The sequence below is a fragment of the Diceros bicornis genome, chromosome 39 (assembly GCF_020826845.1).
Source record: "Diceros bicornis minor isolate mBicDic1 chromosome 39, mDicBic1.mat.cur, whole genome shotgun sequence".
NCBI lineage: Eukaryota > Metazoa > Chordata > Mammalia > Perissodactyla > Rhinocerotidae > Diceros > Diceros bicornis.
The window spans coordinates 22604716-22630361 of record NC_080778.1 but is presented as its reverse complement, the minus strand read 5'-3'; the positions used below and the strand labels follow the sequence as shown (position 1 = coordinate 22630361).

Sequence of the window (25646 nt, the reverse complement as noted above, 5' to 3'; positions counted from 1 at the left end):
AAAGGGAATGCCTTTGGTGTTTGAGATGTGTATTCCTTCTCATGATATGGGATATTTTTATGTTACTAATGGTGTTATCAAAGATAAATGTTAAAATTTTTCAAATGCCTTAGAGCAACTATGGAGAGAATCATAAGATTTTTTTGTGTGTGTATTAATGAGACAATGTTTTTAAGAAAAATCCTAGTATCAAGCCATCCTTGAAGTTTTAGAATAAACCTTATTTAGTTTTGAAAATTTATTCATATAGTGTTAGATTTATGTTACTAATATTTTAGTTAAAGCAAGTGAGAATTTTTTTTTTTTTTTGCTATGTTAGCCTTGTTTTGAAGGTTATATTAACCGAAAAAGAATTTGAGAAGTGTTTCATCATTCTGTAACCTTGGAACAATTGAAATAACATGAGAATTGTGACTTGAAAGTTTTCAAGGACTTGCTCATAAAACACTCTGGACTCAACTCTTTTATTGGAGATAGATAATTGAATATTCAAAAATGTCTTCCATAAATGTCAGTCAATTACAGGTTTATAATTCTTATTGAATCCATGTTCCTTGAAAATTGCACTTTTCATTGGGTTCTAGGAATTTGTTGCCATAGAGCAATACAACATATTTTTATAATTAAAAATTTGTTTTGGGGCCAGCCTGGTGGTGTAGTAGTTAAATTCACATGTTCCACTTCGGTGGCCCAGGGTTTGCAGGTTTGGATCCAGGGTGTGGACCTACTCACCGCTCATCAAGCCCACAGAGAAGAGCTACAACTCTACAACTATGATACACAACTACTGGGGCTTTGGGGCGAAAAAAGAAAAAGAGGAAGATTGGCAACAGATGTTAGTGCAGGGCCAATCTTCCTCAAAAAAAAAAAAGAAACAAAAAAAATTTGTTTCACATCTGTACTTATATTGTCAAGTATTTGTGTTTCTCTCTTTCTCTTTCTTTTCAGTTAACATATCAGTAGTTTGCATATTTTAATGCTATTTGTACAGATGAGATATTGAATTTATTAATCAATTTAATTATCAATTCCATTGTTATTTTCCTGCTGCCCTACTTAATCTCTGCCTTTATTTTTATTAGTCCATTCTTTATATTTCTCTAAGATTTATTTTTATGTGTTTTCGACTACATATTCTGCATTGTATTATTTAGAAATAATTATGATCAAAGATTTTGTAAATTAGCTTTTTAAATAAAATTATTCTTTTTGGAGTTATCAAAAAGAGACACATTTTTAAAATCAGAAAATTATAAGATCCAGGTTCAGTACATCCATTTTCAACAGCAATAGAAACAAAATAAGAAAGAAGACCTCCGTGTTGTTAGAGTTCGGAGATGTACCATGCAGGCGTTAGATTAGGGATTGCTTGGTCTTTATTAAAGTTATAATTTGCATCTAGGACAAATTTCACATGATTAAATCACGAGATCCAAATATGCTTAGGGTTTTGACTAAACTGATGTCATTATTACTAATATTGCCCTTTTGAGACAACAGTGACATTATTGCAATAGGGAACATCAATCACGTTTTCTCCAGACTTACACTGTGGCCCTGGTTCATTATTCCAGCCACCTGTAGGACCAATGCCTTGCTTGACATCTGCCTCTTTGATTTCCACATATTTCTCAAGAAACACAATAGAATTTTATTCTTCCTTGGTTAAATGGAATTTCAATTGCAAAAATTAAAATCCAATGACCAATTCTAGTTTTTAAAACACAATGAGGGCAAGTTATTTTGGAAACAACCGTATTCTATTCTTATATATATTTCTCCATAAAAGGTGTCCTCCCTCTGGGGCAGGGAGGTGGAGGCGGATTCCACTGCTCTCTCTGATGTTTCCTCTTCAGCACTGCCAAAGCCCAGGGAGAACGCTTCTTCAATGGCGGCTCAATCCAGCCCTTCTGTTTAAACTTGGATCTCATTCCAGTTTAGGCTTCTCTTTCTCTTCTTCCATACCTAGAAATACAGGCAAAGTACTTTATTTGAACCTTAGGTTAAACTGTGAGCAGGTTTGCCAAAGCTGTTTTAAAAGAACTCTCATCTCTCCACACTTCTTTCCACCACCCACCCGCACCCATCCCTTTTCTCCTAGCTCAGGAGGAAAGTCATTTATGACTTTCTCCAGAAAGCTCCTCAGTGACCTCTCTCCCCACCCTCTCCCACCAAGCAGGACACAACATCTCTGGCACACACCTAGCTCTTGTGCCTTCTGGGAGGGAGGGACGCAAGCTAGTTCTTGAGTTTTTGACTCTGCACAGAAACCCCAACCAGGCTGCTCTGTAACCAGCTTCTAGCAACAGGGGTGGTGCAGCTGATGAGTTTCAAGCAGACCTCATTTAGTTTTATTTTAGTCCTGTTCTTTCCCAAGGCAAGGACTCTGGATTTTTTTTAAAGCTCAGAGAGTTTATTAGCCACAAGAACTGTTTATTTCCATACGCATGTGTACTTAAACTCAAGTTCTCCTTCTAGTCAACCCAATCCTGGTAAACCCGTTTTTCTTCCTGAGAGATTCGTATGTACCTGATCGTTAAGACCTCTACCTGTTGTCTGTAGTGAACAGTTAGTGATGTTTCATTTCCTGGCGATGAAAGCATTCAAGTCATCTTATGAATTAAAGTTACATCTGGCAAATACTCCCAACTTCTTCTTTTTTTTTTTTTGCTTCTAGCTAAACATTTTTCTTCTAACACCAAATTCTCAGAGACTTTTTGCTGGACAAAAGAAGTCCAAATATCGCTTTGCAGCTTTTGTCGGTATTCTTTTATAAGGTGCAAGCTCCCCGAGGGCAGAGCCCTTAACTGTTTTGTTCTGGATTAAATTCCTAGCACCTAACACAGTGTCGTCTCATAGTAGGAACTCAACTAATCTTTATGGAATCAATTCATAAACAATGAACATAGAGAAAGCCTCAGAAGGCTGGACTAGTGGGACAGCAATGGAACAAAATATGGAACTTCACAATATTAAAAATTATAAACCTTAATCCCAGAGAGTCTTCATGACAGGGCTGCCATTAGGAAAGACGCCCCCGTCCCCCCAGCTCCTAGTATGCGTTCCAGGCGGGCAGGGTGGTGGTGGTGGAATGTGGTAGCATGCTCTGAACAGGTGTCCCTGGACAGTCTTTAGGTTTGGTTTTCATGACTAAGGAACTGGCAGAGATCTGTAACACTTTTTCCAAAGTACTTCTCAGAAATCATATGAGGGAAAACTTCAAATTGAGGCGTAAGGAGATCTGAAGGGAGGAGGAATAGGTTGGGGGGAGAAGGCCAGGAGATGCCTTAGTTGTTGGGTCACCAAGGCACAAAAACACAACACAGATTCCGTTGAAACAGCACACATGACTTGGGTCTCAACTTTGTCTCGTGTTCCCTCTCCTGTGGAGAAGCTATCAGGAGCTAGTAACCGCTTGCTTTTCTTTTAGAAGTCTGTTGCCTCCTAAGCGTTCTCCTGCAGATGGGTTGACTTGGCAGCAGGAGTGGAATCTTCAAATGCGGGGGCGGAGAACAGGGGGTGTTCACTGACCCAGACAGGGGAAATGGCTCCCCACCTACTTGAGTTTGGCAGCTTTGAGGTAGAGGGAAAAAATTAGACAGCTGTAAATAATATTTGGAAGAACCGGAGGTACAATTTCCACACAAAAAGGGGAAAGAAACCTGTCACAAAGCTGAGGCGGGATGCGCTTTTGGAACGGAGGGGAAGAGCTGATTGACCCTGAGCGAGTTGGTCATGTATGAAGCCCCAGGCTGGGAGAAAGGCTCAACCAGGGGGCAGCAGTGGGACGTTGGAGGCCTGGGTGGGCCTGTGTGGGACGCAAGCTGGATGGGCAGCTAGGGGAGGAGGAAGGGTGGAGGTTTCTGTCACACCAGCCTGGCTCTAACCTCTTCCCCTTTCTCCTCTTTTGCCTACTTTCTGCACCCTCACCCTAACCTTTTGCCTTGGACACTTCCATTTCTGGTCGAATCAAGTGTGACTTTCATAAGACTGGTCACCTCAGTCAGACACGTCGGAATTGGAATAGATTCTTAGCTTAAGTACAGAAATATTTCAGCTGTTATAGGTTGAATTGCGTGCCCCCCAAATTCGTATGTTGAAGTCCTAACCCTCAGGACCTCAGAATGTGAGCGACAGCCAAGGGTGTGTCTGGACTACTGTTTGCTAAAGAGATTAGGCATATGACCATGGATCCAATTAACCTTCTCAGCAGAAGCCAGGAAAGACCTGTGGGGGACTCTCTTGTCTGATGGTTTGGACCCCCATGAATTGCACAGGAAGCCAGTAAGGTTTTTGAGAATTTTGTACCAGCAGAAACACTGCCAGACTGAACTGAAAGGGACAGAGACAGGATGAAATGAAGAAAGAACGACACTGAAGGTGGTTCAGGGGCTGGCTAGCTCTTAGGCTTGGGTGGGGACTGTGACCTCTTTTTTTCCCTGCGATCTTTTCCTTTTGGAAAGGGAATGCATAGTCTATGCCTGTCTCACCATTGTTTTTTTGGAAGCAGATAACTTGCTTCCAGGTTTCACAGGTTCACAACTGGAAAGCTGTTTTGGTTCAGGGTGAATCATATCCTGACTCTTACCCATAGCTGATTTAGTTGATATTTAAGATGAGATTTTGGACTTAAGAGTTGATGCTAGCAAGACTTTTGAGGCTATTGGGAATGTATTCTACATGCATGAAGGACATGAATTTTGGGAGGACAGAAGGCAGAGTGTTATGGGCTGAACTGTCTCTCCTCAAAAGTCAAACGTTGAAGTCCTAACCCCTAGGACCTCAGAATAGGACTGTATTTGGAGATAGGGTCTTTACCAAGTTAAAATGAAGTCATCAGGGTGGGCCCTAATCAAATATGACTGATGTCTTTATAAAATGGGAAAATTGGGAGATAGCCTCCCAAACAGAGAGAACAGCAGGTAAACATGGAGACGGCCGTCTACAAGCCCAGGAGAGAGGCCTGGAGGCAACCCTTCCCTCATAGCCCTCAGAGGGAACCAACCCTGCCAACACCTTGACTTTGAACTTCTGGCCTCCAGAACTGTGAGACAATATACTTCTATTGTTTAAGCCACCCAGTTGTGGTACTTTGTTACAGTAGCCCTGGCAAACCAATACAACATCCACAAAGCTGCCTTGAGTTACTTTTGTTTAAAAAGAGCAAATGCTTAACTATTAACTTAGCATCTTATTTAAGGGCTTTCATTCACAGTTCATATCAGGTCGGTCTATTTTGTTATTTTATAAGCTAGGTCCCTGGTTCTGAGTGAAGTTTATGAGCTCTCATGTGTCTGGGTTTCCAACGGTGACATTCTGATGGTCACTAGAAATAACACTGGGTGGAGCATCGGTCAGAAGATAATAAAGAAGATGGCCCTGCAACTCCCTATTTTGATGGGTCACAAGATTTCTGGGCCTCAGCTGCCTCTTAGTAAAAGGAAAGGGTCAGCTGAGATGATTTCTAAATTTTTTTTTCCCCCAAAGCCCCAGTAGATAGTTGTATGTCATAGTTGCACATCCTTCTAGTTGCTGTATGTGGGACGTGGCCCCAGCATGGCCAGAGAAGCGGTGCATTGGTGCACGCCCGAAATCCGAACCCGGGTCGCCAGCAGCAGAGCGCGTGCACTTAACTGCTAAGCCATGGGGCCGGCCCTGAGATGATTTCTAATCTCCTTTTAGAAGATTCTGTAATAACATGATTGATTCTGTAATAACATGATTTTATCTTGAAGTTGAAGTCCACACAATACAACCAAGTGGAGGATGTTGAGCCATTAAAACTCATTACGGATACAAGGAAGGGGCTCAAATGTGGTGTTCCTGCTTCTTGGGGGATTTTGTTTGGGAGTGTAGTGAATGTACTCAGGATTGTAATACTGTACTTGATTGTACTCAATTCATTCACACACACACACACACACACACACACACACACCCGGCACACACTGCTTTTAATCAGCAGTTTCAAACTCAACTACCTACAGAACCAGACAGCTAATGTGACCGAGCAAAGTGGCTAGGTAAGAACCAGGGAAAATTAGATAGCCATCCAAACGGGCAATTGATACTCAATTCTAATCCATTGTTGCCAGAAGAGAACAGTGGGCTCAATGTTGCCAGATCTCAAAATATTTGATAAGCTAAAAAATCTGGCCTTTATGTGAAATCTCCCAGTTTTTACGTGTGGGTCAAAAAATAAAAATCCCAATATGTAGGCCTGTGAGATCTGAGGGAGGCCATCAATTTGTGGCCCCTCTCATAAAGGAAAAGAAGCCCACTTGACATAAGACATCTGCTTCGGTGGAATTAACTAGATGATCCCATGTAGATAAAATTAATCTCTATATTTGAAATGAGTTCCAAAATGTTAGTCAACCTTAGCTCACGTTCCTTAAGAGAATGGCACAAATTAAACTGAACAAATCATTCAAGAAAACCCTAGTTTCACTATTCATTTCAAACGTCTTATTCAAAGCCCCTAAAAAGCAGTATTCTATTAGTCTAGATTGGACTTTTATATCTCCTGGTTTTCAAGCCATTTTCTCATAGAAGTAGTAGAAAAATGGTCAAATGATTGTCAGAATCAAGACCATCAAGGAGAAACTGGCAGTCATAAATACTTCCTGACAACATACATTGGACATATTAGCTTAAATTTAAAGATGGCCTTTCTCTCAAGAAGCTGAGAAAAGTTTACATTTTGTCCTCGAAATATTTTTGTAAGTTCACTAAATACTTTTGTAAATTAACTCATAGTGAAAGATTACTATTCCCATTGAACAGAGAGGAAAATTATGAAAAGGTTAATTTCTGGCCCCCCAAGCTGTGGCCTGAACCGAATAAAAAATTTTGATGCTTTTTGGGGCCGGCCTGGTGGTGTAGTGGTTAAGTTCGCGCACTCTGCTTTGGCAGCCCAGAGTTCGCAGGTTCGAATCCTGGGCGCAGACGTATACACTGCTTATCAAGCCATGCTGTGGCAGCCTCCCATATACAAAATAGAGGAAGATGGGCACAGATGTTAGCTCAGGGCCAATCTTCCTCAGTGGAAAAAAAAACAAAAAAGAATTTGACACTTTTTCTAATAGATCACTTTTTGAAATCAAGCCAGCTGCTGAGAAAAGAAGACTTCAAATTCCTCTGGGCCATTTAACATTGGCTAATACCTTGACGCACACACTCATATAGGAGATCCACATGCAAAAAACAGTCCAATTCAATAACCATGCAATGACTATATTTTATTTGTATAATTAGATCAAGTTTCTGGCCGGGAGTGTGGTACCAAGTTGGGTGCTCAATGTTTGTGGAACGGAGATCATTTTCTGGTGATGTCTAGAATGTTGTGATTGTATCAGAGGAGATGCCCAGAGCTCTCTAAAATCCCCAGACCATCGTTCTTTTGGATAGATTTTCCCGCAGGACTCAAATCACTACATATCTATGTTGTCACTTTTTCCATTTTCCCATTTGTATGTGATCTTACATACACTTTGGACAGGTTTTGCACAGCTTGGGTAAGACTATGTGCCTTGCCAAGATGGAGGCTCTGCCATAAATAGAAACAAAAGAGAATTCAAATCATAGGTTAGGACAGTTTTTGCAGCAATGAAGTATTACCCTTTAGTGCCCGTACCTCTTTGCCACTTTCAACCCTTGACTATGACAGTTACTGGTGAATCACAGTGGCTGGAGGCAATGTGCTTAGAGTTCTAGCAGAATCATGGAGAGACCTCTCTGAGGCTGCTACACCCACACAAAGGATGACGGAAAACTGGAGATCTGGGGCTGGCTCGGTGGCATAGTGGTTAAGTGTTCATGTGTTCTGCTTCAGTGGACTGGGGTTCACGGGTTCAGATCCCAGGCACAGACCTACACACCACTTATCAAGCCATGCTGTGCTGGTGTCCCGTATAAAGTAGAGGAAGATGGGCACAGATGTTAGCCCAGGGCTGATCTTCCTCAGCAAAAAGAGGAGGATTGGCAACAGTTGTTAGCTCAGGGTTAATCTTCCTCACACATACACACAAAAAAAGTGGAGATCTAGGTGACTTTTGATGAGATTCTTTGGTTAGCTTTAATAATTTATCTATTTAATTGGGGGATCAGTTTAGCTAAGGCAGTATTTTGTTAATCAGAGTGAACTTCCTAAATTTTTTTTCTGCTAACACTATATTTCTCCCTATAAAATTTTATAGACATGCTTCTTTTCTCTTAGATTTGGATGTTTTACTAGCTAATAAGACAAAGTGAGTAATAAACCTTTCAGGTAACTGCCAGCAGCTCTTAAATTAATATTGTGGTTATAAAAATGAAGCTCTTCATAAGCGAGCCTGTGCTACAGTGGAATTTTCCTTCGGTCTCTGCACACACTCTTTTAGACAGCAGTTCTCTTGTTTTATGCTCCCCTAAACAATACTTACTTCTCTGTGTATCCCAGATATAGCTGTTCAGAACTTCTCCCAGCAGGTACAAAAAGTTCATTAAGATGGTTGTAGACCCAAAAAAGATGATTCTGGCTCCTGGGCCGATGTGTTCCAGGAAAGGGTACACCCACATCCCAGTTACATGATGCACCCAACACACCCTGGAATGGAATTGGAGAGGAGACAAAGACGGGAATTACTCTCACATCAGATTTCAAAGCTGCTGATGTTACAAATATATATCAGCATTTGTACCCCCACTCCAACCATTCTTCAGCAATGCCGGTCACGAGTTTGCTTCTGGGACTCAGGAGCTACCAGAAACTTTGTTGTTATCATTGTTTGGTTTTTTTTTTTTACTTTTTATCCTGAAATAATTTTTGACTCAGAAGAGTTGCAACTATGGTACAGAGGGTTCCAGCATGTCCTTCACTCAGTTTCTCTGCCTGTTAGTATCTCCTATAACCATGGTACAATTACTAAAATGAAGAAATTAACATTGGTACAAGACTATCATCTGAACTGCAGAGTTAATTAGGAATTACTCAGGTTTCCCATGAATGTCCTTTATCTGGCCCAGGATCCCACATTGTGTTTAGCGGTCATGTCTCCTTGACCGCTAACAGGTCAAGGTCAATACCTTCAAACAGGTATTTGAAACTGTGTTTTTCTAAATAACTGTCATACAATCTTCTCAATCTCTTTTTTGCATAATGAAACAATATAGCATTAAACAACCAAACTATGATAAAACTTAGGTGAATATGTGCCAGGAATCTTGCCCCACTGCCTGCCAACTAGATACCAATACGTACTCCATATGCTGACAGAACCATCCGGAACCTTGCTGATACCGGGCTCCCCACAACCTGATCTTTGGATCTCATATTTTTTTCTTTTTTTTTTTATGTTTTACGTAATAATTGCTTGTAATTATTCTATTTGTGTTCTGGAGATATTGTAGGCTCAGTGGGAGTACAACATCATTAATCTCCACTGTTGTCAAAAGTTTAGGTAGACTGTCTCCTCCATTGGTTTGGTCCTGACACAACTGCTAAGAGCTATTTTCCAAAACGTTCTTGGGTTCATTACTTTATCAACTGTTGTCAATTTTGAAGACTAAATAAAACGCAAATAACTTCACTGCACGGGGAATAAAGATTACTTTTTATACTTATGTCTTTGGGGTCATTTTCCTTATCATCCATGGCTTCACTCCTCTTTGAGCAGTTCATCTACATACGTATCATATATATATACCTCATCTGAGGCAAGAAACCTTGGGATCTTGACCACAGAGCTTGCAGTCTCAATGAGGGCAATATCACCCCCCCTCAAGGAGGTGAAAATTGGTTCTGGGAGGGTGGTGAAGAAATCTTACTCTTCTTATGTATAAGGCACAGATACATATATACACAGAACATAAACAGATAAACAGTTTATCTGTGGTATTAAACTCTCATGCGCCCCGCAATTCCACTTCTAGGTATATGTCCAAAAGAATTGAGAGCAGGGACACAAACAGATATTTGTACACCAATGTTCATAGCAGCACTATTCACAATAACCAAAAGATGGAAACAACCCAAGCGTCCATCAGTAGATGAATGGATGAGCAAAATGTTGTATGTGTGTGTGTGTATATATATATATATGTATATATATATATATATATACACACACACACATATACACACAATGGAATATTATTCAGCCATAAACAGGAATAAAATTTTGATATATGCTACAACATAAATGGACCTTGAAAAGATTATGCTAAGTGAAATAGCCAGACACAGAAGGACAAATATTGTATGTTTCCACCGATATGAGATACTAGAATTGACAAATTCATAGAGACAGAAAGTATAAAAGAGGTTATCAGGGGCTGGGGGGAGTGGGGAATAGGGAATTATTGGATTAATGGGTACAGAGTTTATGTTGGAGATAATGAAAATATTTTGGGTATAGATAGTGGTGACGGTTACATAATGCTGTGAATGTATTTAATGACACTGAATTGTACACTTAGAAATGCTAAAAATGATAAATATTATGTTATGCACATTTTACCACAATGAAACATTTTCATGGGGTAGAGATTAGGAAAAAAGTAGCTAAAAAGGTTCCTTGGTTGGGGGGAGTCAATAATGAAAGAAAGGTTGAGACAGACTGTCTTAGAAGGAAAATGCAGTCATTATGTCCATCCAGGTCAGCTTGAATAATTGTCCAGACTAAAAGATTTTTACCACAAGAGGAAGCCAAGCTAGTCAAGATTTTTTTTTTTTTAAAGACTGAAACCTTTATGAGAATCAGCAGAAATTAAATTGTTAGAACTACCTTATGGGATTCTGATGCATCATATTCTGTTTGTCAGTAAATTAGACACAGTTTTATCTTTCTAATCTTGTCTTAACTAATGTAAGGGGCTGTGTGCCCATCAAATGGCTTATTAACTTCCATGGGGATAATATGCTACATCCGAAAAATGTAACACCATAAAGCAGGAATTGATTTTGCAAATCAACTTATAAAATTATAATCTGACTCACCGTAAAACTGTTTCCTCAATTAGGCAAATTAGGAGCAATTCAAATTATGAATGCTAGTTTTCCTTTTTATACCTCTTCCTGGCACTGTACTTGTTTGTGGTAGAAGGAACTTTCATTTGCAGCTTTTGGTAATGTCTCTGATGCCAGGCCTCTACTCCTCAGAAGTTGTTTGCAATGTATTTTTGTTTTATATGAAAACCTCTTATACTGCTTAGTAGATATAACAACAATAACCATATCCCATTTATCCGTAGAAGACTCCTAAATTTATATCTCTAGACCTGACCTGATTTCCAGAGTTCTACACCCAGTTGCCCACTGTACATCTCCCCTTGGAAGATACATCTCCAACCTAACATTTCCATGATGTCATTATCATCATCCCTGCATCCTAATTCCTGCACATCTCTTCCCTCTCTCCATCATCCAATAGCAGACAAATGTCTCCCACATCTTTCAATTCTCAAATCAATGACTACTACATACTCCAGTGGTAACCTGGGGCAGAAAACCTGGAGTCATCTTTGACTCTTCCTTTTCTCACAGTTCACATCCAATCCTTCCTTTGATCCTAGTGGCTCTACTTTCCAAATACACCCAAAATATCTACTTCTCACCATCACCACCACTACCATCTGGGTCAAACCATCATCAGTCTCGCTGGAACCACGGCAATAGCTCCCTGTCTCTGCTTTTACCCTTGCTACAGTCTATTCTATAGTCTGTTCTCAATGGAGCAGCCAGATTGATCTGGAATAAATGCAAGTCAGGTGGTACCACCACTTGGCTCAAAACTCTTGCTTCCCCTCTCAGAGAAAAAGCCAGAGTCCTAGATGTTTCCTCAAGGCCCTACCTGGCTTCATCTCCTACTATTCTCCCCCTTGCTCCCTCCGCTCCAGCCACGCCGACTCCTTGGTATTCTTGGAGCATGTTAAGTGCTGTTTATTTTTTCCCGTGCCTGGGACATTACTCCTTCCCCCCAGCACCCCACAGTAGCCCCAGGGCTGCCTTGTGTCCTTGGGGTTTTCACTCAAATGTCACCTTCTCAATTAGGTCTCCCCAGGCCACTGTATTAAAAAATTGCACCTGCATCCTGAAACTCTCTACTCTCCATCCCTTTATTTTTCTCCTCAGCCATTTAATATACTATATTTTTACTGATCTGTTCATCGTCTTTCCAATGAGCACAGGCATTTTTATTGTTATGTTCATTGCTGTCTGGCACACAGGAGGCACTCAATAATTATTTGTTGAACTGGAAAACACCAATGCATAAAGATACATGCATCCTTGTGTTCATTGCAACAATATTCACAATAGCCAAGACTTGGAAGCAACCTAAGTGCCCATCAAGGGACGAATGGATAAAGAAGACGTGGTATATATACACAATGGAATACTACTCAGCCATAAGAACCGATGAAATCCAGCCATTTGTGACAACATGGATGGACATTGAGAGTATTATGCTAAGAAAAATAAGTCAGAGGGAGAAGGTCAAATACTGTATGATCTCACTCATAAGTAGAAAATAAAAACAACAACAAACAAACACCTAGAGACAGAGATTGGATTGGTGGTTACCAGAGGGGAATGGGGGAGGGAGGAGGGTGAAAGGGATGATTAGGCATATGTGTGTGGTGATGGATTGTAATTAGTCTTTGGGTGGTGAACATGACATAATCTATGCAGAAATAGAATTATAATGATGTACACCTGAAATTTATACAATGTTATAAACCAATCTTACCGCAATAAAATAAATAAATAAATAAAAACTAATTATTTGTTGAATTAATAACTGAATAAAGGAAGAACAACAATAGCTATTTATTGAGCCTTTACTATATGACAGGCGCTTTGCCAATAACTTAAAAAAATCATTTAAAAAAATTTCAAAAAAACTTCCCTAAATCTCTATGCCCTTTATCAGCAAACCATTCTGTAAATAACCAGATAGTAAATATTCACAGTTTTGTAGGTCATACGGTCTCTGTCACAACTCTCAACTCTGCCATCGTAGTGTAACAGCAGCTACACACAAACAAGTGGTTGTGGTTGTGTTCCAATAAAACTTTATTAGTGGACACAGAAACTTGAATTTCCTATAATTTTCACGTTATGAAATATTCATCTTCTTTTGAGTTTCTTCAATCATTTAAAAATGTAAAAACCACTTTTAGCTTGTGAGACATAGAAACAAAAAATAAAAAACAGGTGGTGGGCTGGATTGGGTCCACCGCCTGTAGGTGGCTGACCCCTGGCTTAAGCAATTCTTTGTATTTCACAAAGCTCCTTCATGCACATTATGTCATCCAGCCTTCTCAACAAGCCTGGATAGAGCATGTCATTCTCATTTTACTGAAGTAAAAATCTGAGCTTATAGACTATAATGAGAATATGTCAGAAGCGGCAATGGAAATGTAAAATTCTCAGGTCAGGGAAGCGGATAGCTATTCTGAGCTTGATGTTTTAATATGATACGTAATCTCCTTCACCTTATTCAACCACCCTACAAGGAATGATGGTCCCCATTTCACAGATAAAGAAACTGAGACTGGACTAAAGAACTTGTCTCAAAAAATGGCAAAGCCAAGAAAGGAATGCACACCTGATTTCTTTCCTGCTGCACGGACTTGCTTCCCTAAGTGAGGCATCATTTGATCTTGTCTTCAAAAATAAGTGAGGGTTTTTGTTTTAAGTTTTCTTGACTTGGTAGATCAACATGCCGTCTCAGATGCGGAAGCCCTGTTATGCGGAGTTTCACCTGCATCGGTGTGAATGATGTACTCACTTGTCCTAACAGGCTATGCTTTCACCATTTGCTTCCTTGATATAATCAGGGCTCAATTCTCTCACAGAAATGACTCACGGCCTTGCTCATCTATTTGTGGAGAGTTCTCAGTTCTTGGTTGACTTTCAATTTCTAGCTCATTCTAAGGCCTTCTTGTCTCAGTGCCCAAATAGCTTATGCTTAAGGCAATGATATCAATTGTAATTTTAGCCAAAAAAATTGATAACCATGGTGTGTGTGTGTGTATGTGTGCGCATGTGCATATATATATATATATATGCATATGGTACAGTATCATAAGACTTCTGGGATTGTCTATTTTATTAAATATATCTCCAATTTCATTCACTTTATTTATTGATTTTTTGTGAGGAAGATTGGCCCTGAGCTAACATCCAATGCCGATCCTCCTCTTTTTTGCTGAGGAAGACTGGCCCTGGGCTAACATCCGTGCCCATCTTCCTCTACTTTATATGGGACGCCACCACAGCATGGCATGACAAGTGGTGCGTTGGTGTGCGCCTGGGATCTGAACCTGCAAACCCCGGGCCGCAGAAGCGGAGTGCACGAACTTAACCGCTACACCACCAGACGGCCCCCAATTTCATTCACTTTAACGTGCAATTACAAAAATAACATTTATTAATGCCTCTTGTCTGAGTACTGTGTTACACTCTAGGGATACAGAAGTGAATGAGGTGTGAGTCTGGTCCTCATGGAGTACAGGCTAAAGAGGAACACAGATATTAAAGGAGAAATTACAAGTGTGGTCAGAATTAAGACAAGGTATGTGTAGGGGTGCCATGGGTGCACAGGGATCATTTCTTGGTTTATTTTTCTTTTTGAGGAAGATCAGCCCCGAGCTAACATCTGTTGCCAATCCTCCTCTTTTTGCTGAGGAAGATTGGCCCTGGGCTAACATCCGTGCCCATCCTCCTCTACTTTATATGGGACACCGCCACAGCATGGCTTGACAAGTGGTGCGTAGGTCCACACCTGGGATCTGAACCTGTGATCCCCGGGCTGCCAGAGCAGAGCACGTGAACTTAACCACTGAGCCACCAGGCCCGCCCCCCTGCTTTTTTTGAAACTTACACTTACCATTAGTCTTTCTTTTTTTTGTGTATTCAACTTTCCTTCAAACCAATTTTTTCATAGCTGATAAATATGCTCAAATGTCTTTCATTAAAGCACAACAGGGCCGGCCCTGGCGACCTGGTGGTTAAGTTTGGCACACTCCGCTTTGGTGGGTTTGGTTCCTGGGTGCAGACCTACACCACTTGTCTGTCAGTGGCCATGCTGTGGCAGCAGCTCACATACAAAAATAGAGGAAGACTGGCCGTGCATGTTAGCTCAGGGAGAATCTTCCTCACCAAAAAAAAAAAAAAAAAAAGTTTCCATCAACTTCATAGATACTGCTCTGTATCTCTCCTTCTCTTCAAAGGCAAACTTCTCCAGAAAGTGGTGGTCCACCCTCACTGACTCCATGTCTACACTTTGCACTCATCCCTCTACCGCCAGCAGTCTGGCTTCTTTTCTTGATGCTCCATCAAAACATAGCAGCTCTTTGACATCGACTTCACCTGGTTTTCCTTCTACCTCTCTGGCTGTGTTTCTTGGTTCCCTTTGTAAGCTCACCCTTCACTACCCAACCATTAAATGTTGAGTTTCATTAAGGCTTGGTTTTTAAACTTTCTTCTCATATTATGCATTCTCAGTTGGTGAGTTCATTTGCGTCCGTTGCGTCATGTCCATGATCTACACAGAAATATGTCACCAATTTACATTCTAGCCCAGATAGCTATCCTGTTCCCGAATAGTTTATCAAACAATCCTCAAAACATCTCATTTGGCACATCTTAAAAATACCTCAAACTCAATGTGTCTACAGCCAAAGTCAGGCTCTTTTCCCTCAAATCTGGTCCTCCTCTGGTATTCCTTATCTCTACAAACCGCACTACCATTTGTCCACTTTTGCAACTCAAACCTGGGAGTTATCTTGGCTACTTCTCTCTTTTTCATCACATATATTCAATCCATTACCTTGTCTATTCGTGGTTACCTCCAATATGTCAATTTTTTCCATCTCCGTCACCAGCATTTTAATTTGTATTACAATCACCTCTGTCTGAAGTACTGTAATAGCTTCTAATTTGTCTCCACATCTACTTTTGCCTACTTCTGATTCATCCTCACAACTGCCAGAGGAATCTTTTCAAACCAGAAACCTGAACACATATCCCTTCAAACATGTCAATGGCCTCCCATTGCTTTTTTGTTAAAGGCTCAAATTTTTAGAGAAGTCTAAAGTGCTCTTCATAGAGTGGCTTCTACCTGTCTCATACCCCATCTCAAACCTTGCTCCTGTTACAATGGCTTTCATGTGGTTCCTTGATTTCACACGTTCCTTCCTGCCATGCGGATTTTCACAGGCTCTTCTTTCTGCCTACGCTGTTAGTCACCCACCCTGTAGACTCATTAAGTTATATTTCTCCTTTATATCTTAGCTCAGCTATTATAACTAACCAGTCATCACTTAGGAAAGCTTTCCTTGATCTACTAGATTAGGTCAGATTTTATAAAGTCTTATAGAACCATGAATCTCTTATTTTTTAAGCTCTTCTTTTATTAGTACTTAAATTTGAATGATATCTTTATTTGAATAATGTTCTTCCCCCTCTAGAATATCTAAGTTCTGTGAGGTGAGGGACTGTGTCTATTTACTTCTCATTGTATCCTCAGCACTTACCACAACGCCTGTCACATAGTAGGAGAATGAAGAAATGAATAAAGTAGCATTTAAGCTGTGATAGGAAGGATGAGTAAGAGTTAGTTGAACAAAGATGGGAGGCAAGAACTTTCTAGCCAAACGGAATAGTATGTCCGAAGACCTGAAAACAAGGGGGAGCTCCCAGGTGCTCAAGAAGAACACATTTTTGTTGAGATCAAGGGAGAGAGAGCATGAGGGGCAGGGAGGCGCCCAGCTGTGGGTGGCTTTTTAAGCCATGGTAAGAGTTGTGGACTCTGTCATAGCGTGGACAACAGGAAGTCTTTGAAGGGTATTAAATAAATGCGAAACAGATCAGACTGACCCGGAAACCAATCGCAACAGAAATGCTGGTGGCCAGGACTGGAATGGAAGCATTGGGAAAGAAAATTCGTGGATAGATTTAAGAGATATGACATCAGTGTCTTTCAAACTGTAGGTCATAAGCAGTGATGTGCTTGAGACAGTCAGGGGAGCTGGTTGTTAGCTCTTTAGGAAGTCTGCAAGCTGGTTGGTTGGTAGCTTCAATTCAGCCACGGTGGGAGTATTTACACCAAGGGCTGTCAAATGCTGCACATCAGTCTTCCCCTCCCTCGCCTCCAGAAGAGCTGGTTGTTAAACATTTGCCAGTAACCCACTGGTTACTAACATTTTAAAAAGCAACAGCAGAAGAAAACACAATAGAAAATATCAGAAGGCCTTGCATATAATAATGATAAAAATTGTTTTGTCAAACAAAACTTCTGTTTCAGTTTTGTTTCAGTTTGTGTGTGCACGCTCACACGCACATGCACCCTGGCTGGATCATGATGCAAAAGATGTTTCTTGTATTTATGGTAAACTAAATTTGCAAGGCATTGATTTAGGAAATAGAATTAAGAGGGGTTGGTGACTGATTGGATTTCGGCAGCGAGGGAACTGAGATGAGTTAAGGATTAATCATAGATTCCTGGCTTGATTAGCTGGGTGGAGAGCACTGCCATTTCCTGAGACAGGGAATACTGTCAGGGAGCCGGTCTGAGGGGATGACGAGTTCAGTTTGGACATGTTGAGTTGGAGGTTTTTGTAAGATATCCAAGGGCAGATATCCCGAAGGCAGTTACATGGGTTTGGACTGTAGAGAAAGGACTTGATGTTGCAATACCGATATTGGGTTCATTGGCAAAAAGATGATGATTGAAGCTGTCAGAACAGACTGAGATCACCCAGGTGGAGTATAAGGTATTAAGGAAGTGGTCCATGAGAGCCCTGAAAAAGATCAAGACTCAAGGGGTAGCTCGAGGAAGATGAGCCTAAAAAGGAGACCAGAAAAAGTAGGCTAGTGACACGGAAGGAAGACAGAAAACTGTAGCATCTTGAAGCCAACAGACAGGTGGTTCCACGGTAGAGTAGATAACCTCTGTTAGCACAGTATCTTTGAGAATTGAGAGTAATTAGAAAACTAACTTTCCACCTACAAAGTGAAAGCCAGAAAATTTTCAGATTCAGTGGTATGTGTATCATTCAAATCTCCTTTGGATGTTGACTTGGTATAGATGATAAATAGCAAGTAAAGAAAAATTGACCTTGTCAAGCCAGTAGCTCTTTACACCACTTGGCCAAATTTCACCCTGTCACATAAATCATGAGTTGTGGTGGTCACTGAAGCCCTTGAGGAGCTGTAGCAGGGGAGACGTCATCTCTCCCTTTTCTGGCTCTGTCACCCTTATTTATCTTGGAGAGACACCCGTACTATCTATCTTACCACCGATGACCTTTCAGTTCTTAAGATTAGTTTATTTTCAAGAAGATTTAAAAATTGCTTTTAGTGTTCACATTTACATAAGGAGCTAAGCTATTTGACAGCTAGACTATTAGCTCATAAGACACGTAGGACACAGACACATATGCAGTAACAACTAATAGCTAACGACATCGCATTCTTACTGATAGGCACTGTGTTAAATATTTTACATGAGCAACTCTTTGGGGAACGTATTATATTAGCACCATTTTACAGATCAGGACACTGAGGCCCCGAGAGGTTCGATACGGAGAAGCAGGGATATGCCCCTCAGCAGTTGAGCTCTCAGCTCATATGCCAGGCTCCTCTAATGCTCTGAAGACTAGGATACAGTGGATGGGAACAGGGCTCTGGAAAGCTTTTAATGTGCCCAGAACCAAAAAACGACCTAAGTATGAAATCTCTGTGTAAGTTTTTTCTTTTTTTCCCACTGTCTATAAAAGTAGTTCAGGCTCATTATGGAGCATGTGTGAGATGTAGAAATGTTGTTAGATGTACGATAAATCAGTTTTGGCGAAGTTCTCATACGAGACTGAGTTTCTTATAAAACTCAGGGATCAGGTTTTACAACTTCCCCCGCAGGGAGGAAAACCATTGCATGAAGTAATAAACACTTCCTTCAGACAAGGCATCGATTTACCTCTTAAATAGTCACATTGTATGTGCATTTAGCCTACTGGAATGTAACGCACTGCTTGGCAGGCAATGAGCCTGCCCCAGGGTGGCTGAGATAAGAGACGTGCATCTGTGCCCAGTGGGTCTGTGTGTGTCTCACAAGGTACGCCCAACCTGACACTTCTGAAGGACTTTTCAAGGGCAGTTTTGACTTTTGGCTCAAATGCTGACTTTAGACCTGGCCCTCTCTTTAGATCTGTCTCATTTTAGGGCCATTCTAAAGGCCTCTTGGACCATCTCCTGAGTATTGACCGCATGGAGACTGGTTCTTGCTACATTTTTGAGAATCTGGGATTCTGCTGGAGTTTTCTGGAATTTGTGTACTCATTGATTTATTCAACCAATGTTTCTTGAGTCCCTACTGTGTGCCAGGTGGGATGAACATTGGTGGGGATGCAAAGGAGTGCCCTTGAGGAGGTCACGGTGTGGAGGGTCTGCCACAGTTTCCACAGAATAGCCTGTAGATCCCAGGGAATATGACGAAGAACATCTGCCTAGAAGGAAACAGGGTTCCAAAAATTCTCCTTGGTGCTGTGTATGGCAGCGCTGGAGAATTAATGCATCAATTCACAGGCAAATACCAAATGAAGGGATCCCATCCAAAGCAGTGTTGAAATATCCTCTAGCTCAGTTACAGAGATAATTTTAGAACTTACAGATATAATTATATAATTCTTCATTTACTGTGGGTTTAATAGAGTGTTCTTCAAGACAATATTTTAAGAGATAATCATAATTTTAGATTCATCAAAGTCTTTCTAATTTTCCCCCGGGAGCTAGCCCGAATTTACAGAACCTGGGAGGTAGCTATACATGGGGCCAGCTTAATGGGTGTGCATCCTGTGCAGTCACATGGGGCCCTGTGCTCAGAAGGGCCTCACACTTGGTTTAATGCTCTGCTGTCACCATCTTGAAATTCTTAATAATTTTTGAACAACGGGCCCCACATTTTTATTTCGCACTGTGCCCCACAAATTATGTAGCCAGTCCTGTCTATGAAGCTGTGTCATCTATACTTTGGATCAACTTGCAGCTCATCCACACAGAAGTTAGGTCACCCTAGATATTATTTAACTTCTTGAGCCTCAGTTTCCCCTTTGGTAAAAGGGTATAAACAACACTCCCTACCTTAGAGATACAGTCATCAGATATGTAAAGTTCTTAGCACAGTCAACTTAAATTAGATAAAAACAAGCAAACAAAATGAATAAAAGAACTTTCCACTGCTTCTCCTTATGCAGAAATATATATTTTTCCGTACTTCTCGCACACAAGGATATTTTCAAGGTTACAAGTCCCTCCACCCACTTCTGGGGAAAAAGGAGAACTGTGCGTGCCTCCCAGAATGAATTCCTGTAACGAGGTAATGAGGGAATGTGTTTTCTTCCTGATTCTAAATCACAAATATCAGAGTAATTTATCCACAAAGGCAGGCCAATAATCTACTTCAGAATATTTTCCCCCAACACATATCCTGGCACTTGTCTAAACAGGTTTCAAATGATTTAAGTCCCACTTTCTACAGCCTACCTGGTCTTACAGTGACGTTTCCCAGAAGAGAATTCCATTTGAATTTCCCTTAATAAAATTCATGCCCGGTTTTGCCGAACTTGAAGCATTTGGACCTTCTCAAAGCGTAGAAGTGCCGAGCATCAAGTTGACACATTGAACGTTGTAGGGAACATGTGTTCTTTCTGGAGGGAGGTGGGGAGTGTGGTCGTGTGGTCAGCAAGGGACTGTTATGGCCCAAGCAATCATCAGAGTTGGCTGCAGGAGTGAGAAACCCAGGCGTTCAGACTGTTAGCTCCGGAAGGGGAGGAGGAACAACATCCTAAATCCCACAACAGAAGATTCTAATTTTCCATATTTTGCAGAAATGTTGTCCCGTGTCTCTCTAGCACATTTTGTGCTTCTCCCTCTAGTAGATTCTTATTTTTAGGACTATAAACAACGTTCTGGTTATCCCTGCCATGATGACATCTTCCTTGATCCTGCGAGCTCCTTGGACTACCAATTTCTCTCTCTTTCTCTCTCTCTCTCGTTGCCAATCTCCTTTAATAAATAGCAAAATTTCCAGACATTTCTTGAGCTCTTGCTTTGTGCCCAGTGTCAAATGACAGTGAGGCCATCTTCATCGTATTTGTCACATCTGTCCTCTGTGTGCTGCTTTGACAACTGCTAAATGTTTCTTTAATTTTTTCATTCAACAAATATGTGTCAGTGTCTAGAATGTGACAGACATGTGAATACAGCAGGATGTGAATTAGATGGATCCCTCCCCTTGTGACAGGGCTCCCGCCTAACAGTAATACAGACATTAGATGACACCATAGTGTCATGGATACCCTTACTAGTGCAAAGGAGGGGTGATAGAGTCAATTGTTATTTTTTTCAAGTTGAATTGTAGAGTTCATTTTTTTTTTTTTTTAGTGGGGAAGATTAGCCCTGAGCTAACCTCTGTCGCCAATCCTCCTCCTTTTCCTGAGGACTATTGGCCCTGAGCCAACCTCTGTGCCCATCTTCCTCTATTTTATATATGGGACGCCGCTGCAGCATGGCTTGACAAGCGGTGTGTAGGTCTGCACCCCGGATCCAAAACTGTGAATCCCAGGCCGCCAAAGTGGAGCATGCAAACCTAACCACTACACCACCGGGCTGGCCCCTAGGGTTCATTTTTAAACTTTACTTTAACTTTTATCATAATTAAACCATCAAAAGTTCTAGAAAGCTTATACTGAAAAACCCCGCCCCATCCTACTGCAACTCACAGTCTCCTTCCCATGCCCTGTCCTGCTCCCCAGAGGAAGCCACGTTCAACAATTTCAGCTATTTCTTTTAGCTTTTATATCCATATTTCTTGAAAATAGCCATATATTCCTGTTTCTTGATTTATCAACTTTAGATATTATCTTCCTACTTCCTAATATGTTCAGCCCTCTAACAACTCCTCCCTTCTTTTTTTCCTATATTTTCATCCACCAAATAAATACATTTATATCATATTTGGGGAGGTTAAATAGTTTTCAGCATTTATTTTATTATGACTACGTAAACTTTTTTCATGACTGAGTCAAGTAGATTACTATTATTATTATTTATTCCTCATTATTTTGGTGTTGTATCTAAAAACTCTGCCAGACTCAAATTCCTTACGTTTTCTTCTGGAAGTTTTATAGTATGGGGTTTTACATTTAGTTCTGTGATGCATTTTAAGTTAATTTTTGTGGAAGGTGTAAGATCTGTGTCTAGATTCAGTTTTTTCATGTGAACTTCCAATGATTTCAGCACCATTTATGGAAAAGATATCCTTTCTTCATTGAATCGCTCCTCTGTCAAACATCAGTGGATTATATGTGTGTGGGTCTATTTCTGGGCTCTTTAGTCTATTCCACTGATCTCTGCGTCTATGCTTTTGCCAAGACCACACTGTCTTGATTACTGTAGCTTAATGGTAAGTCTTCAAGTCGGATAGTATCAGTTCTCCAGCTCTGTTCTTCTTCAATGTTGTGTTGGTTATTCTGGATCTTTTACCTCTCAATCTAAACTTTATTTATTTCCATCTAAACTTTAGAATCATTTCGTCGATATCCACGAAATAACTTGATGGGATTTGGACTGCGCTTGTGTTAAATCTATAGACCAAGCTGGTAAGAAATGACATCTTAACAATATTGAGTCTTCCAATCCATGAACATAGAATATCTCTTCACTTATTTATTTCTTTTATCAGAGTTTCATAGTTTTTGCATATTGATCTTGTACATATTTTGTTAAGATTTATATCTAAGTATTTCATTTTTGGTGCTTTTGTAAATGGTACTGTTTTTAATTTCAAATTCCTGTTGTTCATTTCTAGTATATAGGAAAGCAATTGATTTTTGTATATTAACCTTGTATACTGTGACTGACTAGTTCCAGAAATTTTTTGGTTAATTCTTTGGAATTGTCTACATGGACTATCATGTCATCTCTGAACAGACAGTTTTATTCTTTCCTCTCAATCTGTATGAACCTTTTACTTCCTTCTCTTGTCTTATTGCACTAGCTAGGTATTCCTGTATGATGTTGAATAAGAATTGTGAGAGGCAGGGCCGGCCTGGTGGCTTAGCGGTTAAGTGCGTGCGCTCTGCTACTGGCGGCCCGGGTTCGGATCCTGGGTGCGCACCGATGCACCACTTCTCCGGCCATGCTGAGGCTGCGTCCCACACACAGCAACTAGAAGGATGTGCAACTATGACATACAACTATCTACTGGGGCTTTAGGGGTAAAAAAGGAGGAGGATTGGCAATAGATGTTAGCTCAGAGCTGGTCTTCCTCAGCAAAAAGAGGAGGATTAGCATGGATGTTAGCTCAGTGCTGATCTTCCTCACAAAAAAAAAAAAAAGAGAGAATTGTGAGAGGCAACATCCTTGCCTAGTTCCTGATCTTAGGGAGAAAGCATCCAGTTTTTCACTGTCAAGTATGATGTTGGCTGTAGGTTTTTAAAGAGTTCTTTATCACCCTGAGGAAGTTCTTTTGTTTTCATACTTTGATGAGGTTTTTTTTCATCAGGAATGGGTGTTGGACTTTGTCAAATTCTTTTTCTGCATCTATTAGCATGATTCTGATTTTTTCCTTTTTAGCCTGTTGATATGGTGCTTCACACTAACTGATTTTTGAATGTTGACCAGCCTTGCACATCTAGGGTAAATTCTACTTGGTCTTAGTGAATAATTCTTTTTATATATTGTTGGATTGAATTTGCTAATATTTTTGAGGATTTTTGCATCTATGTTCGTGAGAGATATGTGTCTTTCTCTAGTTTTCCTTTTTTGTAATGTCTTTCTCTAGCTTTGATACTAGGGTAAAGCTGAACTCATGGAATGAGTTAGGAGGTATTCCCTTTGCTTCCGTTTTTTGAAAGAGATTACGAAGAATTGGTACCATTTCTTCCTTAAATGTTTGGTAGAAGTCAGCAGGGAAACCGTCTGGGTCTGGTGTTTTCTGTTTTGAAAGGTTACTAAAAATTGATTCAATTTCTCTAATAGATATAGGTCTATTCAAATTACCTGTTTCTCCTTGTGTGAGTTTTGGTAGATTGTTTCTTTCTGGGAATTGGTCTATTTCATGTAGATTATCAAATTTGTGGGCACAGAGCTATTCATAATAGTCCTTAACTATTCTTTTAATGTGCTTGCTTAGGATCAGTAGTGAGACTGCTCTTTGACTTCTAAAGTTAGTAATTTGTGTCTTCTCTGTTCTTTTCTTGGTTACCCTGGCTAGAGCTTAATCAATTTTACTGATTTTTTTTAAATAATTAGCTTTTGGTTTTGTTGATTTCCTGTTTTCAATTTCATTGATTTCTGCTCTAATTTTTATTATTTGTTTTTCTTCTGCTTGGTTTTGGCTGAAACTGCTCTTCTTTCTCTAGTCTTCGAAAGTGGAAATTTAGATGATTGGTTTTAGATCTTTTTTTTCCTAATATATGCATTTAATGTTCTAAATTAACCTCTAATTAACCTCACTGCTTCCTCTGAATCCTACAAAATTTTTTTTTTCTTTTTTGTGAGGAAGATTAGCCCTGAGCTAACATCCGATGCCAATCCTCCTCTTTTTGCTGAGGAAGATTGGCCCTGGGCTAACATCCGTGCCCATCTTCCTCTACTTTATATGGGACGTTGCCACAGCATGGCTCTACAAGCAGTGCGTTGGTGTGCGCACGGGATCCGAACTGGTGAACCCCGGGCCGCCACAGTGGAGCGTGTGCACTTAACCGCTTGCACCACCAGGCCGGCCCCTGAATCCTACAAAATTTGATAAGTTGTATTTTCATTTTCTCTCAGTTCAAAATAGTTTAAATTTGTCTTGACACTTCTTCTTTGACTGTGTATTATTTATTAGTGTGCTATTTAATCTCCAAATATTTTGGGAGTTTCTAGCTATCTTTCTGTTATTGATTTACAATTTAATTCCATTGTGGACTGTGAACATACTTTGCATGTTTTCTATTCTTTCAAATTTGTTAAGGCATGTTTTATGGCCCAGAGTATGATCTATCTTGACAAATGTTCCATGTGAGCTTAAGTAGAATGTGTACTCTATTCTAGTCAAATAAAGTATTCTGTATATACGATTTAGATCAAATTGATTGATGGTGCTGTTCAGGTCAACTATATCCTTACTAGATTTTTGGCTGTTTGATCTATTTTTGGCTGTTTGATTGAAAGAGAGCTGTTGAAGTCTCCAACTATAATAGTGGATTTGTGCATGTTTTCTTACAGTTCTATCAGTTTTTGCCTCACATTTTTTGATGTTCTGTTGTTAGATGCATACACATTATGTCTTCTGGGAGAATTAACTCTTTTATCATATGTAATGCTTCTCTTTATCTTTGATAATTTTGTTTGTTCTGAAGTGTGCTTTGTCTGAAATAAATATAGTACACCAGCTTTATTTTGATTCATGTTAGCATGTTATATTTTTCTCCATCCCTTTTATCCTATCTGTGTCCTTATATTTAAAGCGGATTTCTTGTAGGCAACACATATTTGAGTACTGCTATTTTATCTACTGTGACAATCTTTGTCTTTAAATTGGTGTATTTAGACCATTCACATTTAAAGTGATTATTGATACAGTTGGATTAGTAACTACCCTGTTTGTAACTGT

At 40.1% G+C, this 25646-nt stretch overlaps 1 protein-coding gene across 4 annotated transcripts in view; it reads right to left on the bottom strand.

The window, feature by feature from the left end:
- Positions 1-312: 312 nt before the first annotated feature.
- Positions 313-25646, bottom strand: part of AIG1 (androgen induced 1) — a 238232-nt gene continuing 212898 nt past the window's right edge. The window contains exons 4-5 of one of the 4 annotated variants that reach the window (XM_058534192.1): positions 8424-8587; positions 313-1965 (exon numbers count right to left, since the gene is read on the bottom strand). In XM_058534192.1, the coding sequence (XP_058390175.1) occupies positions 1938-1965; positions 8424-8587 (192 nt within the window). In that variant the 3' untranslated portion in view covers positions 313-1937. Of the gene's footprint in view, positions 1966-7242; positions 7550-8423; positions 8588-25646 lie in introns of those variants that run through there. The other 3 variants (XM_058534189.1, XM_058534191.1, XM_058534190.1) reach the window with 3 other exon arrangements.